The sequence below is a fragment of the Tauraco erythrolophus genome, chromosome 5 (genome assembly GCF_009769465.1).
Source record: "Tauraco erythrolophus isolate bTauEry1 chromosome 5, bTauEry1.pri, whole genome shotgun sequence".
Taxonomy (NCBI): domain Eukaryota; kingdom Metazoa; phylum Chordata; class Aves; order Musophagiformes; family Musophagidae; genus Tauraco; species Tauraco erythrolophus.
Genome location: NC_141469.1, coordinates 53,406,424 through 53,423,643, shown reverse-complemented (window position 1 = coordinate 53,423,643; position 17,220 = coordinate 53,406,424). Strand labels below are relative to the sequence as shown.

Sequence of the window (17,220 nt, the reverse complement as noted above, 5' to 3'; positions counted from 1 at the left end):
TTGTGACCGCGAGGCTGCTCCTATCTGGCTATAAAGCGCCTCATCTGCTCTGTCCTCCTGGCCAGGTGGCCTGTAACAGACCCCTACCGTAACATCCCCTATCCGTCTCCGTCCTCTAATCTTGACCCATAAGCTCTCTGTCAGCTCCTCCTCCGACCCCAGGCGAAGCTCCACGCATTCCAGCCGGTTGCTGACATAGAGAGCGACACCCCCTCCTCGTCTCCCCTTCCTGTCCTTTCTAAAAAGCTTATACCCCTCCATGTTGACACTCCAGTCATAGGAGTCGTCCCACCACGTCTCCGTGATGCCAATAAGGTCGTAGCCCTGCTCATGTGCACGCATCTCCAGCTCATCCTGTTTATTTCCCATGCTGCGTGCGTTGGTGTACATACACTTCAGCTGGGCCTCCGACAAAGCCGACTCGCTGGCTGGAGCGACAGGGGTTCTCTTGGACAGCAGTGTAAGTTCGTTTGAACATACTTGCGATCCTTCCCCAGCCTCTGGACCCTCAGTGCTGGCACTGGTGCCATGCTGACAGCGGTATGAATCTGACTTCTTGGCTGGAGTGGCTGGAATTCCCTTCTTCTGTTCTACGGGTACTTCCAGCATATCTTTATCATTCTTGATATTCCCCCCCTCCCCCTTCATATCTAGTTTAAAGCCCTGCCAATGAGCCCTGCTAGCTTTTGAGCTAAGACCCTGGTTCCCCTCTGAGAAAGGCATCTTCCATCCGGTACCATCAGACCTGGTTCAGGGAAAGCCTCCCCATGATCAAAGAAACCAAATTTCCGTCGGTGGCACCAGCCTCTGAGCCATCTGTTAATCAAATCTGATTTTCTGTTCCTCTCTATGTTCTTTCCTGCCACTAAAGGGATTGAAGAAAACACTACCTGGGCTCCTGACCCTTCGACCAATTGCCCCAATGCCCTAAAGTCCCTTTTGATGGCCTTTGGACTTCTCTCTGTTAGCTCATCACTACCAACTTGCATTACCAGTAATGGATAATAATCAGAGGGCCGTAGCAGACTAGGGAGTTTCCTAGTGACGTCCCTGACGCGGGCCCCAGGAAGGCAGCAGACTTCCCTGTGGGTTGGGTCTGGTCGACATATTGGCCCCTCTGTTCCCTTCAGAAGGGAATCACCTATGACAATTACCCTCCTTTTTCTTTTAACAGGGGCAGTCAGAAGTCGTGAGGCAGACTGACTCCCCTTAGGCAACCCTCTGCGTGGGCCCTCGTCTATGTTTTCTTCTTTTGATGAGGTTTTAGTACCGATGGCAGTCTGATCCGGCTTTGGAGACACCTCCAAGCAGGGACAGCCATCACCCTCCCTGTCATCTAGTTCCCCTTGCAGAGCACTGTACCTGTTGCATAAGGACACCTGGGGGGGCAAGGGAATTGCTATTCCATTGCGCTTGCCACGCCGAGCAGGGACCTTGTGCCATTGCTCCTTGTCCCCTAATTCCTCACATTCCCTGATCCCCTTTACCCTCTCCACTTCTTTCTGCTCTGCCACAACCAGATTATGGCAGCTGTCAATTTCCCTCTCGCTTTCCCTAATTATTCTTAACCTGCTCACCTCCTCCCTGAGCTCCAGCACTTCATCCTGGAGCTGCGCCACCCGGCTTAGCAGGTCATCGACCTGCTCGCACCTCACGCAGCCAAAATCAAATCTACTACTCATTTTAATAGTGTTTTATATAAATAAAGTGATTATTTTTTCCTACTTTTATTTAATGATAATTATATGTAAATCAGTCTTGCCATGAACGAATCAAATACATTGACCCAATAGTTGACTTGAATACTTTTCCAAAGCTTCCTAATGTGAAAAACTGGTGTGAAAAAAATACTGATTTTTCAGTGACATTTGGTCAAACTTTTAAGATACTTGGACAGTTTCCTTAAAATAAAACTCCAGAGATATTTGTTGTGATTTGCAATCAACTTCCTGATTCTGATTAGTAGGAGTTAAATTATGACTCTCAGCTTAGAAAGGACAGTTGGGCAGGAACAAAGAACGCTAAAATCTAATGTGAAACTTTATTTTGAGAATGCAGAAATATAGAAAATAGGTAAAGTTTGTAATTTATTTGGATCAATATTTATATTAACTCTTCTGATTAGGAATTTTCCAGGAATAACTTGGACAGTAAATTATTCACTTCTACCTATTTGAATTACCCCTATGTTGGGGACCCTACTGTCCTGACACCTTGGGAAGATTCTAGAGAATATTCTTGAGAATATTCTTGAGAATATCCTTGAGAATATCCTTGAGAATATTGAATATCAATACACATTGATAAATAAAAACATTGAAAATATTCTTAGAAAGAGTTTCTTGGGAATAATTCAATGAAGAAGAATATTTTTCTTTAATTTATATTTTGGCTGTCCCAAGCTCTTCCAAACTTCTGACAGTTTTCACAGAGACTTCAGCCTTTTTAAGTACTCGAGCTCAGCAATTGCTAGCAATTGTAAGACTGTTTTTTCCTAATCTTTCCTTATTCAACTTCCTTCATGTTTGTTTAGTGCTAATAAAAAGCTAACAATACAAAGTTTGGCTCTGAGACTCCTAGCCTGACGGATGTGTGTTTTCTTAGTCCCTGCAGCTTTTCCTTCCATCTCTGTTATTTCCTCCCCATTTGCAAGGAAAGTTGCTAAGAACATTCTGATGTTTTGGTTCTGACAATTGGTAAACAGCTAAGAAATGTTCTCTCCATCCCCTCACAGCTTCTTTGCTTTCTACTCTTCTTGACTGGCACTATGTCCTTCATATTCTCCTTCCAAACTATTTGCACTCCATTCCTCCAAGACAGTCTTCGTGCTTGTTATCCCTCATTTGCCTGAGCTGGAGTCATCCATGTGGTTATTGCAACACTACTCAGTTGCTCTTTGACTCCCTTGGGCTACTGGACTGAACAGAGGACTGAGTATTTTCTATGTCTTTCAGTTCCAGTTTTGTTGCTATGGTGTGATCAAAGAACTGATGCATTGTTGGTGCTTCTGTCTGGGTTGTTGACCAGACACAGTTGATCAACTTGTTCACTGTCACCCACAGTATGAGTCTCTAACACAGTAGACAGACTGCAGTGCTGTGCAGCAGTGGGGGAATATGTTTCATGTCTTTGTTAAAGTCTTGCAATGCACAGCCAATGTGTGGTTGGATATGGGGAATGACAGCGTGAGTTTCTCAGCAAAATAAAGTCTAATACTGATATTTTACTTTATTTTATATTGTTTTTAATGAGAAAGAACCTTGAAGGTACAATGGTCATTCTGAGTCATTAGTTAAGAAATATTAGTCACTGTATCAGGGTGGGTTTGTTAAAGGAGCCCTGTAAAGAAACATCCTGCAATAACTGTATTAGCTGCCCATGTTGGGGATGGACTCAAATAACATAGTGTATAAACTTACATCCTGCTACTTTTTAATTACTTTTTACATCTATATGACACTGCATGGAAGTCCAGAAACCTGAAGTGATGTGTTTGCCCAAAACCAGGAACTAAATCGTAAGAGAGCTAGTGCTTGCACATAAGCTATGTTACACGTATTGCTACTGTTCCTAAGAGTGTCAAAGCGGGTGATGCTCTCAAAATTAACTGTGTTCTGATAAAAAGTCTGGGATTATATTTAATTATAAGTGTACCATCTTACCTAGAGGAAACTAATATTCTATTAAACTGTCTGGAATGAAATTGATCCATTTAAGCTGTTTCTAATTTAAAGGGTGCATTTTGAAAATACTTTTCAAAACTGTGCTAATTAGCTGGGATTGCCTATTTGAATGGTGTACAAAAGACATGAAATTTGTCCAAAAGATGTTAAAAATAATTGAACCATCTGTAAAAAAATCAGGTTTGCTATGATTGCTTATGCAGAATATTTTTTAGTAAAATTATTTTACAAAGCAATCTATCAGCCTTTCATATACTTACAGCAATCTGCTTATCTATAAATAAAAGTTGATGTTTATTAGTATTGCACTGTGATCCTCACTACAAAAAAAAAAACACCAACCTTTTTTTTTTTTTTTCCAAAAAAATTTCCATTGTATTTATAACTGGACTCAGATTCAAGAACGCTTTTTGAAAATACATCCTAAATTAATTTGTTTATTTTTTCCCATTACGAATCCCAGACACAAACCTGTTTCAGATAAAAAGTGACTGTAGTAACATCATGTTCATCTGGTTTGCCTTTAATACACTATCAAAAATCTTAAAGTTGTAACATATCAGGGCTTATAACATGAGTCATCTCATAAAATATCACAAGCATCAGCTAGTTCTTGAGGTCTTCATATCTGTCAGGGAGCAGTGAGCGCTGACTGCTCCCTAAGAGGTGAGGGAGCCAAGCAGGACAACTCTGCCAGGAGGGGTTCAAATGGAGTTGGACTGAAATGGGCCCCCCCAAGGGTCAGGAAGGCCCTGGGGAGGTACAGCAGGGCCAGGAAGGGCTGGTGGTACCCTCAAGGCCCTGAGAGCATCTGTCTACAATATTTTAGTTATTAGCGTATTGTTATCATTAAAAGCTCTGTGAAAGTGTAAGAATGTTCTTATTATTTTGCATTTTGTTATCTACAGCATAATTTTTGAAAATTCATCACAAATCATTTACTAACTCTTTTCTGAAGACCACATGGACACAGCAGTGCAGAAATAGAAAGTTCAAGTGTTCTGTTAATGTCAAGGTGTATATATAGCCTACTAAGCTTCATATAAAATTATATCTGTGTTTTTTTAAGAAATTAGTAATGAATTAGTAACATCAAAGACATTTCTGTGTCAATGTGTCATGTATCGGATATAGAGGATTATACTTCAGTACAGGTTTAGATCAGGAGAAATTATATTCGAGGTGAAAAGTTCTTACTCTGATACATGTGATTCATTAAGTATTGAGGAAAAACAAGAAAGCCGTGTTTCCCAGATAAAATCTTTTGTCTCAGATATTTTTGTTTAAAAGATTTAGCTTAAAAAAATAAAAAACCACCACCTTTTCAAGACATGAGATTCAGTATTTTATTATGCACAGCTGAAAGATGTTCCCTATTAAGATAACTGAATTCAGAAATAACTTCCAGAAAAAAATAAAGCTGACATAATCTCACTAGCTGAAATTCTTTGTTCTTTTGGTCTTTTTTCATATGTTTGCAAAGCAAGCTTTTTATCATCCTGTAAATGGACAGTATAGCTGAAGGAAAGCAACTTTCCAATAAGGAACAAGCTGCCATTGGTGTGCATGAAGAATACTTACAAAATCAGCACATAAACAGTATGGCATGTTCCACTTAATGATTTTTCATTGGCTTTGAGGTATATGTGAAACTATTCCTGTAAAAGCTTAACAAATACAGGTAATCTCAGAGCAAATTTATGTATCGCACTAACTGCCGTGCTTAATTCATCACGCATTCTTGCAGTTCAAGTTAGAATTATAAGGAGTGGGAGAGATCCCATGGTTGTATATACACTATGCCAAATGAAGACACAGGAGGGCAAGACCTGAATTTCCATTTTAGAAGGGGGAGGAAAAAGGTCAACTCTCCAGTCACAATTTTTTTTTCATGTGCTTTTTGTGAAGGAAGATTTCATAATACAGATTTCAAATTGAAGTATTGGATTTTAGGGACTACTTTACTTTGCTGTAATATCGAATAATACCGGTAGTCTGAAAGTGGTCTAAGTTTCCTTCACCTCAGGAAACTCCCTGTTCAAGCATCCCATACCTCAAGTGCAGGCAGCAAAAACAGTTTCTGAACTCAGGGGACAGGGGCTGCAAGTATGGCATGTCCTTCTCCAGTCCATGTGTGTTTCTAGGCTTGTCCGACTTCAGAATAAACCTTCTTTACCTCCAAATACTTCCATAGTATTTGGAGAGCTTCATCATCCAGGTTTTTTGCCTGTTCTTTGTGTTTATCAAGTCATCAAAACATTTTTTTTTTAATTTCTGATTTCCAGGAAAACAATGCAATGACATATTTCTAACTCCTTCCTAACATCTGAATGTAAAGTATTTTGTGGATTATCAAGCCTATTAAATTGCAAGCTGAAGTTCACATCAAAAAAGTAGCAGATCTGGTGACCCAGGGGTAAAATTATCCAACAACAAATTATCCAACATTTTTATGCTGTAGATATATGTTAATTCGTATTCATATGACTGACATTCATCTCATTTAATAGTTATTTTACAGATCTATAATTCCACTGACTTCAGCTAAGTCTTCTCTGAGTTGTTAACTCCTCTGAGTAGACTACCTTTGAACACCTAGAACTTCTGTCCCTAGGCACTTCCTGTGGAAAACGGAGGTGCAGGTAAAAAACAGTGTAAACAAAATACTGGACTGCTTAAATTGATAGGAGTTATTCCACTGGGTTTTCTTTGGTTCAGAATTCAATCTTGCAGCTCTATATTTAATATCCAGGAACTAAGGAATATAGATTTAACTTCTTAACTTCTTCATCCCTCTTTTTATCTTTTAAATAAGACAAGGAAAGGAGAAGAAAGTTTGGCTTACCTAATCTTTCATTATCCTATACTTGAGAATTTGATACCCAAGATCTTCATTTACAATTATAGCCTGAGCATAAGAATCCTGAGAGGCAGATTTTAGCCTGAGAATCTTGTTAAGTATTTTCCTAAGGTGAAAGGAAAGAAAACTTCAAATCAGACTATGAACAGTGTTTGGAAGTGTATGTTACCAAACCCTTAGCTGAGCAGACAAAAATACACATGGCAGTACCTTCCTTTGCTAAAGGTGAGATTATTCTGAGAAGACTCTTCTCCAAATACTGAATAAGCAAAAGTAAAGAGAGTTCCCTAAAAATATACTTTGGCCATGCAGCTGTCTGTCAGGACAACCTCCTTTCCCAGAGCAGCAGTTGCCTGGACTAATGATCTTCAAAGGACCGTAAGGAAAGTGGAAATGAAATCAAGTGTTGAGAAAAAGGTCCTTAGCATCTGCTTTTGTTGCCAGAAGCTCCCTTGATTGCATCACGTCTTTAACTCAAACCAGTCACATTGAACACAGTGTCTCACTGATAATTATAGCTTTTTATCTAGAAAGATGGACAAGCCAAACAGCAACTTTTTTCTGCCAGATTCTGTGATGCAGAGCTAATTGGCAGGATTTTAGAGAGGTCATAGCATAGTCCAGTGAGAGATGAAGCACACCTGAACTCTTAGAAATTAGCTCAGTATAATTTCAGACTTCCCAGGGCACTGAGTATCATTTAAAGTTAATAATCACAGTGAAAACAACTGGGAAGAGTGTTTCTTGCAAAGGAGAGCCCTGGATTCAAAAGAAAGTATTGTAAGGTATAGAAAATTTAAGTGCAAACCTAATGCATCAGTCAGGTAAAAATAAATCTTTAAATATGGCTCCTTAACATCTTTCATTCTCTTCCTAAAAAGCTTTCAAGAACAGTAAGAAGCAATATATTAAGTGACACACACCCACAAGAAGTCTGTCTTAACCTAACATGCTCAATCCAGGAATGACCAATAATGGATACTCAGGGAAGAATCTAAGAATAAAACAAATATATAATAATTTTCAGAGATATTTTCCTAGCCCTTAGTCATTTCTACCTAAGGCACTTCCTCAGCTGTTTCTGTGAGGTGTCTTACTGGTGTTGGATAAATTTACCTAAGCATAGGTAAGTGCTAGCAAACTGCCAGAAGAATTAATGTACCCATGGTTTTACTGCAAGCTTCAGGGGAATAACAGTGTAGTAGCAGGTGATTCGAGGGAGGAAAGTGCCTCTCTGCAGCAACAGTCACCATCCTAATTTTCCCTGCCCTCATGCACTCACCCTCATCTAATGGGAGTATGATCAATAAGCTCTTTCTTTTTTAGAAGCTCTTCCCCTTTCCCATGCATCTGTCCTTTACCTAGAACAGTGGATCTGGCTCCTCGTTCTTCAAGAAGCAAAATTCAATTCTGTCTTCATTTCTGAGATTCCTTCAGCTGCCTTTCGACACAAGATACGCTGACGCATATATATGTAAACATTCCTCAAAAGCTTAAACCTAGTAGGATGCTGATAGCAATGTAGTCATGCTGCAAATAGACTCCAAAAATCTTGAGACTGTATTTAACATCATATAGTGTTTGTCTTCATGCTACATCAACTTGATCACTAGTATTACCTGTCAGGTGCTATTGACAGTGGGTCAAGGTTGTCTGTTATATGACCTCACCTTCCAGTGCTCTCTTTCTTTGCTTTTTGAGAATAATGATACCTTTTACCTTCAAAGAAATGCATGGCTGTGTTTGCAAGGTTTCAGTAAGTGCAATCAGTTGTACAGATTAACAGAATAACGTAGTATAGTGCTGGTTAGATAGTTAGAAAAGTATATGTTAGCAATATATGGAAAAGGCTAATGAAACAGCTTTGTATTAAGGCTTTTTGAATTTTTAACTTTGTAATATCCTCAGGCAATAAAGCCCAATTTATATAAATTAAGTTTAACTCTGATTTCTAAAACAGCGATTCTGTGCAGAGAGGTTTTAAGCTTAAATAGTAGTCTTGATATTCTTTTCTATAAAAATTTGACTTGAAAAATATGAAATTATTAAAAAGGCTGTTACATTTGACACAACTCCCCTCTCAGCATGCATGTTTATACTTAGTTCTAACTTAACTCTACCTCAGTTTTTTTGTTCTCTCATTTATTGTCTTATACATGTTTCCCAGGATAGCCCACTGGTCTTACAGTCTGACAGAAATGTAACAGTGAATGCAAGAAATCACATGGGACAGTTAACTGGACAACTGACAGTAGGTGAGTGTTCTTTATTGACTGTTATGTATATCAGTTTAGCTTTATGAATAGGTTTTGTTAATTAATATAGAAGATAAAATGCTGCTGAATCGTCAGGAAAAAGACCTCATCACCATACTCAAACATAAAACAGTGCATACAATGGATCATAAGAGCATGATTCAGCATTAGCTGAAGGCAGAGAAAGTAGAAATGCCTCAAAATAGTTAAAACATAGCTAATGAGAAATTATTATTTTTGAGGTAGCTGTAACAAAACAAACTAAAAAAAATCTCAGCAAAACATGTTTAAACAACAATTTCAGTGGGAAAATAACCATCATTTTCTTGCAAGTTCTGTCAGTCTTCCATTACTTCAGTGAGAATTGGTTTGCGCCCATTACTCTTGCAGTGTATTTATATCAACACATATTGAAAACAGAGTGACAGAATGTAAAAAACAAAACAAAACAGAACAAAACAAAAAATCCAAAAGCTTTCCTAGTCACTACAAAATCTAAATGGAAAGTGATCCTACTGCCAGTCATTCATTAAAATGGTGTCCAATATTTTGCAAAGTATAAAATATAACAAATCTAAGTTCCAAGTGAAATGGAAATAAAAGATCCTCTACTTATCTGTTTCACTTTTCATGTATTTTCCCCTGCTTTTATTAAGTTTACCATGTTAGTAAATATGAAGTAATATTTTTTATATTTTCAGTACCAGAATAGTACTGATGATATTAATTTTTAAGAATATTAGCCAAAAAAAAAATCAATACAAAGTAATATTCTAGATCTGTTAGAAAGCAATATATACTGACTGGGAATGGGATAAAAAATATGCAAATATATATGTGTAAGATAGTAATGCATATATAAATTTGAGGGCACATGCCATAAACTCCTTGTCTTTTCATTTTTTTCCACTTTATTTCTGGATTAAGCTGTGTTTTATCCATTCTTTTTCCTCATGTGCTGAGGATATGCTCACAAATAGTTTTAAGTTGAAGTCTAGTTATAATCTACACTGAGCTTTCATGCTGGCTGGAGACAGTGACTTCAAGTTGTAAAAAATCTTTGGCATAGAGAGTGACACACCATCTGCACTGATTTCCCTGAATGACCACATCAAATGAGTGTGCAAAGGTAACCAGACTTGCTAGCAGATACAGATGAGGAAAATTAAGCTAACACCTGTTCTAGCCATATTGTACTTGCCCAGTGTGTTTATGGAATGCAGTTCTATTTCATCTAGTAGCTGTGTTATTAGAACCTTCCACTTCAGCTGGTAATTCCTAAAAGGTGAGTTGCCCATGGCAAACATTCACATTGGCTGAAATAGATATGATATTTTGATTACTGACAGCATTCTTGCTAAGTGAATCCAGCACTGAAAATGTATGTGAGTCTATTGAGACTGACCTACTTAAAGGCACCACACTAGAGGTTAATATTCTAAAAACATAAAAGCCTGGAGAAAACATGTGTTCTTATGCTACCATCATTAGAGTGAACACCTGTAAGCTTCTTGTGCGCATCTTGTGCAGAGTGCCTGGAGAGTGGAAGCTGCTAAACTGGAATACTGTATTTATATTTTTTCTTATTCTTTATCCTCCTCATCTTGTTCATAATGTCTATATGGCCTTTATTCTTTCTTATATTCATATAAAAACCTGCTTCTTCATTTTTGTACATTCCTCATAAAGTATTGAATGCATATTAAAATGTTGCTTATTTTCTTATTTATTATTTAATATTTCTTACTTAGTTCAGGCACTTATAACTACCAGTACAATCAGTAAAAAACTGAGCATTCTACTATTGGAAGTCAAAGAAATTAACAGGCATCTAAACTTCAAAATGTATTATTTCTGCCCTTCCTTCAAAAAATTTTTGTTGTATAAGATAGAACAAAGACAATTTTTTTTTAATTTTGTCTAGGCAAAATATGGAAACATTTGCTGAGAGAAGGGAAGGGGGCTTTTCTATACCAGGTTTGCTGACATCAGAATTTTTTTTTTCCTATTATCTGTAAATATTCTCTAGAAAGTCCCTAACTTCTTCAGAAATGCTCTTTATCCCTTCACTGTTGCTGCGTGCTGAAGCAGCTGCATGTGTGGCTGCCCAATGAAAAAGATGAAAACAAACAGTGGAAGAAGTAGTGAAGAGAAATATTTTTAAGCTAAAAAAAAGTAAACTATTATGCCTTGGGGAAAAAAAATTACCTGATTAACAACTTTAAAATGTTTTTATCTGTTAAGTTCTTCAAAAAGTTTAATAATAATAACAATAATAATAATAATATACAAATTTATATGCATGACAGGAGCATTCTGAAAAGAAAGAAGGATGCCCGTACATTCAGGTGGAGGATAATGCACTTCCTATACATGTGATATCATTGGCATTTTATCTGAATTTCATAAGACAAAAATGATGTTATAAGGCAATAAATAAGCTGATCTCTTGTCTTTGACATTCAAATTGCTGGTCATGCCAAATTTTAGGACAACTGAAAATTCTTTCTGTGGTATTTGGAATTGTTCCATGCAAGACTGAGTCAGCCTTAAGAGCATCTAATTAAAACTGTAACTGGAAGATAGATTAATGTAAAGAAGTGAGGGTGGAGCTGGTAGAAAGAAGGCTATGTGACCACCCAGGGTGATGTAAAAACTCCAGTGAAACTCTTGATAAGAGGTATCCAATTCTTTGACTGACTATGGAAGACAAAGTATTTCTGTAAAGTGCATCATTATGACATCTTGGAACACATCCTAATCTAGGATAAGTGAAGAAAAAGTATATTTAAAAAAAAAAAAAGATACTGGATGATTCAGTGGCTACATGTTTAAAAGGTGTAAAGTCAAGTTGTGGCTCCAGGTCTTACAATAACGAGGCTGCATCCATTATTACAGTACAATGTATTTATACTGACACTGCAAACTACAGAGAAAAAGTCACAGGTGTAGTAATGCTTTCTGTTGGGATCTATACCAACTGAGCTAGAAATGTTGGTTTGTGCTCCAGTCTCTTCATGACATATGGTCAGGAAACTGCCAAGTTTGTATTGGATCTAACAAATAGACTCCAGAGCCTTCAGTTTTCAGACATGCCATTTAAGACCAACAGAGTAGATATAGCACGAACGTGAAGTATATCTACAGAATAAAGACGTAAAGATGACCATCCATTGATTTTTGTGTCTAAGCTGGATAAGGACAAGTAATCACATCTCTCGCTTCCCTGCCCTTACTTAACAATACCCTTTGCATTATGCATTCTACTGAATTACCCCAATACAACCTTTTCTTCTTGTTTAGTCAACATTTGGATGGTTTAAAGCTACAGGGGAAAATATCTACTTTTTTTTCTGCCAATCTTAGAAATGCACAATAGTTGCTCACTTCAAGCCAGAAGTCTGTTGTCTCCATGCTGCCTGCACAGATCCTATGTTCCTCTGCCGGTTTTTGAGTGGAGGTCATTAGGCTGACAAGTGCTAAAGGGATCAAAATTCAATATGGCTGAAAGGAGACATTTGAAACCCACATATGTACTTACATACACATACATAACTTCATCTTCAGATTTGATTATTGCTTCACCAGCTTTCTCATTTTTTCATGACTTTTTTTTCTTTTTTTTTTTTCTTGCTGCAATAATTGCTCCTGACAGGTATTTCTGCTATTGCTTGACCCTTTTCCATTCACAAAGATCCCTGGGGATATCTGAAATGTGCAAAAATGTGCACTTCGCTTTTGTAAAGCTTTAGGCTCTTTAAGACAGAATCGCAGCTGTAATAGAGGTCCAGAGCTGTACGAGTCACAGCGTTAGAGAGCTCCTGAACCTGTAGCTCTACTCGCTGAGATCTCTAGAGCCATGCAAATTGAGAAAAATGATTTGAATACAAATGAAAGTTATATCACACTTTTTCAATTACTTTTTGAAAATAGCAGGCAGAGGTATAATTTTCAATTACAGCAGTGGAAAAGACTGATAACAGTACTAAAAGATACAGCTATTCAGGTAACTTGTCAAACTTGTTGACACTTTCCATCCATTTACCACAAAATTTATGTTGTGTATTCAAGATTTTTTTTCTTAAAAATCTGCTTGCTTACTTTCTGCGTTCCACCAAGAGTACACGGCGTGTTCTGAAGAAACTATTGGACATTAGAAACTACAGATATGTAACCCAGTGGGAGTGGAAATAGCACCCTGCATCATTCTTACCTATATCACATATGCCAGTCGCCTGTGCCTACACGTACTGATACCTTACCATGTAACACACCCTACTACCCCTTCACTTCAGAGGTAATCAAAGTAACTCATTACCTAAATGTTGCCAGTGATGTTCCCTTTGCAACATCCAGACATCAAAGAATATCTGAAGCAAGAGACATTTCAAACATTCTTTCTTTTAGAATTACCTATAGTAGATCTTTTAATAATATGTGTGCACATGTTACTCTAAATCTTTGATATCTATTGTCAGACATTTACTTATTTAAGACTATTATGAACTTGAACTAAATATCCATTAAAGCAATAGAAGTAATAACATGCTGAGATAAATGTTTCTATATTTTTTAATCTTGTTTGCATACATAGTAGCCTCAAATGTAAGGTCTTTTCTCCTAAGTGTTGCAGTAAGAGGGTAGTTTCAGAGTGGTCATACACATATACCCTTTCCTCACAGTAGGAAAAGGGAACAAAAGGGCTCAACTTCTCTTTTTCTTATCTGTATGGTTGTTCTTGTATTGTTGATAGTAGGATGCGGGGGAGAGAAGTGATGATACTGGTTTACAATTCCTCTTTAGCTGCTTCTACCCTTTAACTGGGCAAATATGGATCAGAAGTTATTGTTAGGAACATGTAAAATAAAGGTTTTTCTCCTTTCCCTTACAGGGAGGTTTACCTACCTGTAGTCCCAAACTACAGTGAAATTTCAAAAATCTAAAATGTATTAAACATTCTGCTGGTCTAATTTTCATATTAAAGCAATTGCTCTAGTAGCTGTTGTGGTGCAGCGGGATTATGAATATTGTTAAGAACACATGTTGCTAAATCAAAGTCAGATAAATGAGTTATGCATTTCTCAGCATTCTCTGAGTTTGTATTCCTTAATTAAAATACAGACTAAAAAAAAAAAAACTCTCAACAATTTTGGTCCTTAAAACTGCTTTAATATGTGGAAATCAGAAATGCAGGAAATTCACTTCTACCATATCTAGAGGAACTAGTAGGCCAGCTTTTGCAGTGATGTACAAACAGGAGTATTTCATATTGAACTTCAGGCTAAATATATAATAGCTTAAAATCTTTTGGGGCATTTTACCAAAGTAGCAGAGGTTTTCAACTTATAGTTAATTCACTCCCTCTTCCTTTTGTAATTCAAAAAAAAAATAAACACAGAATCTATAATTTCTATGCTAACTTACTTGCGTCGCTTGCATTTTTTCAGATGTTTTTACACCTTAAATGGACTTTTCTGTTGAAAATTACTCTGTTGTCTAATGTGTTCCCTTGTTTTAAGTCAGTTACTTATTGATTCAGAGAGTATTTAGATAACTTACACTGCAAAATATTATACATTTTGAGTATACAAATTTTACAGTATAATGATTCTTACCAAAATTTTATAGCCAGCTAAACACTCTTTCCAAGTACAGGAATATAAACCATTTATTAGGAGGTGAAAATACAGCTCATCTGCTAGTCTGTGGTACAAATTCATTTTCAGATCTTTTACATGGAAGTAAATGTCAGATAACTTGCCCTTTTTTAGTACGGCCTAGCTACATTGTACTTAACTGCAGAGTTAAAGGATCTCCTTCAGCTTCTGGAATCACTGATCCCAGAGCGTTGCCTGAGAGACCATATGGCTTTACATCTGATCCTGGCAAAGTGTGCGAGATGATCCAAGAGGCAGTTGGAAAGTGAGCCATGTTGCTCATAACACTTAAAATGTCCAGCTGGAATCTGAGTCTCATCCCTCCTCATCATTTACAGAGCAATGTGACGTTGCTTCTGTTTCTCTCTGTCTAGTCTCTGGAATCCAAAGTCTTTTTACAAACCATCTGTGCTATAGCAGGTTTTGTGATAGCTCACATAAAATATATTCAGATATTCTCCTAATGACGATGGCTAAACTATCATGACAGTTTACTCCCATTAATTAATTAATTATCTTGAAGAGCGATATTAGGAAAATGTGAAGCTCTGAAAATATGTCAAAACTTCAGCCTCTTTGCCAGCACTTTGATGGGTCTTCCAGAGTAGCCTTTTAAAAATTTATATGTTATTTATTTGAAATTCATCCATATTTCTCCTGCAATTCTCTGTTTAAGTCATTTTCCAATAACAGAAATCCTCTCAACCTGTTTATTTTGATTCAGCATCAAGAGGCAGTAATAGTTAATGGACTAGTAAAAAGCAGTTGCAAACAAGTCTTTTCTAGTTTTTACTTCTATTTCACTTGTAAATTATTTGCATCATTCTCTGTCTTAATCTGCATACATACATTTGGCATTCTGCAGTGGTGAACTTAGCCTCTTGGGACTAGCCTTTGCATTAACTGGATTGAAAAATAATACTTTTTTTATACATCCATTGCACAATTAACTCATAAAGCTATTAAATATACTTGGTATCATCAACCATTTGCAATCCAGTTTGTGCCTGGGTAACAAGATCTCTTTGAAAGAGAGAGATAGATAATAGTACTTTAAACAGTACTTCAGATTGCTGTTAATCATTTAGGTACATTTTCAATTTTTAAGCAATATCTTTCACATCTTTATGACACTTTTATTATATATTATGTGCAGACATAACATTACATTGCTATTTAATATTTGAAATACCCTATGGTGTAAAATATATCTTACATCTCCCTTATGAATTGCCACATGAAAACCGTGCTATAAAAATAAAGAGTAGTAAGCTATTTCTCTGTCACTTACTAGGACAAAGTAGTAACCTTTTCTGATAGGTATGGCCATTATTTAACCTGAAATCTCCTTCCTGAAATAAAAGAGCGTATCTTGTCAGTTGATATGTCAAGAACTAAAAAATTCTCCCATGAATAAACACACATGTAAGAAGCATTAGGACAATAATTAAATTCTGTTCACTTTCTGTGTGCTTATTTCAGGGGTGAGAGTGCTTGCGCACTGTTGGTCTAAACAGGGTAGCAAAGAAGGTCTATACTGTGGATATAAGATTTCTTGCTTTAAGTTTTACCATCCTTACTAGCATGTTATGCATAATCTTCTTTGAATCTTAAAAATAATAACTTAAAAATAACTTTTTTTAAAAAATTATTTAAACACTACATCAATGCTTTCAAAAGTCTTGAGACCTCTTCCTTTTATTTCTGCGTTCAGTATATTTTTTTTCTTCTTTCTGCCTTCTTCAGACTCCGGAAGTTTTTAACCTTTGAGTCTTGATACAACTTTTCTTCTTTTCTTTTTCTTTCCCTCAGTCTGAGCTCAGCAAGACTATTTCTACCTCGGATACAAGGTACAGCTCGTGTTAGTTCATATCTGAAGTTGTATTGATCTAACGTGGAGAGCATCTTTTGCTGTCTGTAACTGACAGACAAAAAAAATCCCATACTTTTATAACTAGTCTGATACTTTTCTATATGATATTTGTAGCATAGACAAAATACATGCGGGTTATTTTCTCTATGTTTTTCTAAATTTATTCATCGTTTATGTTTGGAAGGGATTTTGAGGTCCGGTATCTGTTTTTCAATGTGTTTTTCTTTTCATAATCTAGAACTTGTTTAGAAAGGACAAATATATGGAGGGAAAGATGCGTTTTCAAAGTCAGAATATGCATTCTTAAGTTTAGACTTTAGATATCCTCCAAGGTGTATGCAACTATTGGGCAGTGTATTTTCTTTTTTCTCTACAACCGCTCCAATTTTCTTATATATATTCACTATAAATCTTAATTTTTATTGAGCTGCTATTATGAAATTGGACATTTTTTCTTTTACACCTGTGAAAATATGTGAAGCTGCATCAAAGGAAGTCCAGATTGGACTTCAGGAAAAGGGTTTTCACTGAGAGAGTAGTCAGTCTCCAGAACATGGTTCTCCAGGGAACTGGTCACAGCACCAAGCCTGTAGGAGTTCAAGGTGCGTCTGAATGATGCTCTCAGTCATATGGTTTAGTTTAAGGTAGTACTGCGAGGAGCAGGGAGTTGGAGTCAATGATCCAGCTGGAGATATTCAGGGATTCTTTGATTCTTTTGAAGGGGTACAGAATAAATCCATGGAGGGGAGGAAGAGGGACAAGTAGCAGGTCTCCCTCAGGCAGCCTGCTGAAAGCCAGACTTCAAATGAAGCCTCAGGTCCCAGCTGCTGACAGTTGGTGCTGTCAGGAATAGCCAGGCACGCAGAGGACTAGCCACATGCTTAGCTTCTGA

The 17,220-nt window shown here is 36.9% G+C and overlaps 1 protein-coding gene across 3 annotated transcripts in view; it reads left to right on the top strand.

The window, feature by feature from the left end:
• SGCZ (sarcoglycan zeta) overlaps positions 1-17,220 on the top strand; it is a 238,090-nt gene that overhangs the window by 150,809 nt on the left and 70,061 nt on the right. For all 3 annotated transcript variants that reach the window (XM_086611720.1, XM_086611721.1, XM_086611722.1), the window contains one exon: positions 8,711-8,798. In XM_086611720.1, the coding sequence (XP_086467846.1) occupies positions 8,711-8,798 (88 nt within the window). The remainder of the gene's footprint in view (positions 1-8,710; positions 8,799-17,220) is intronic.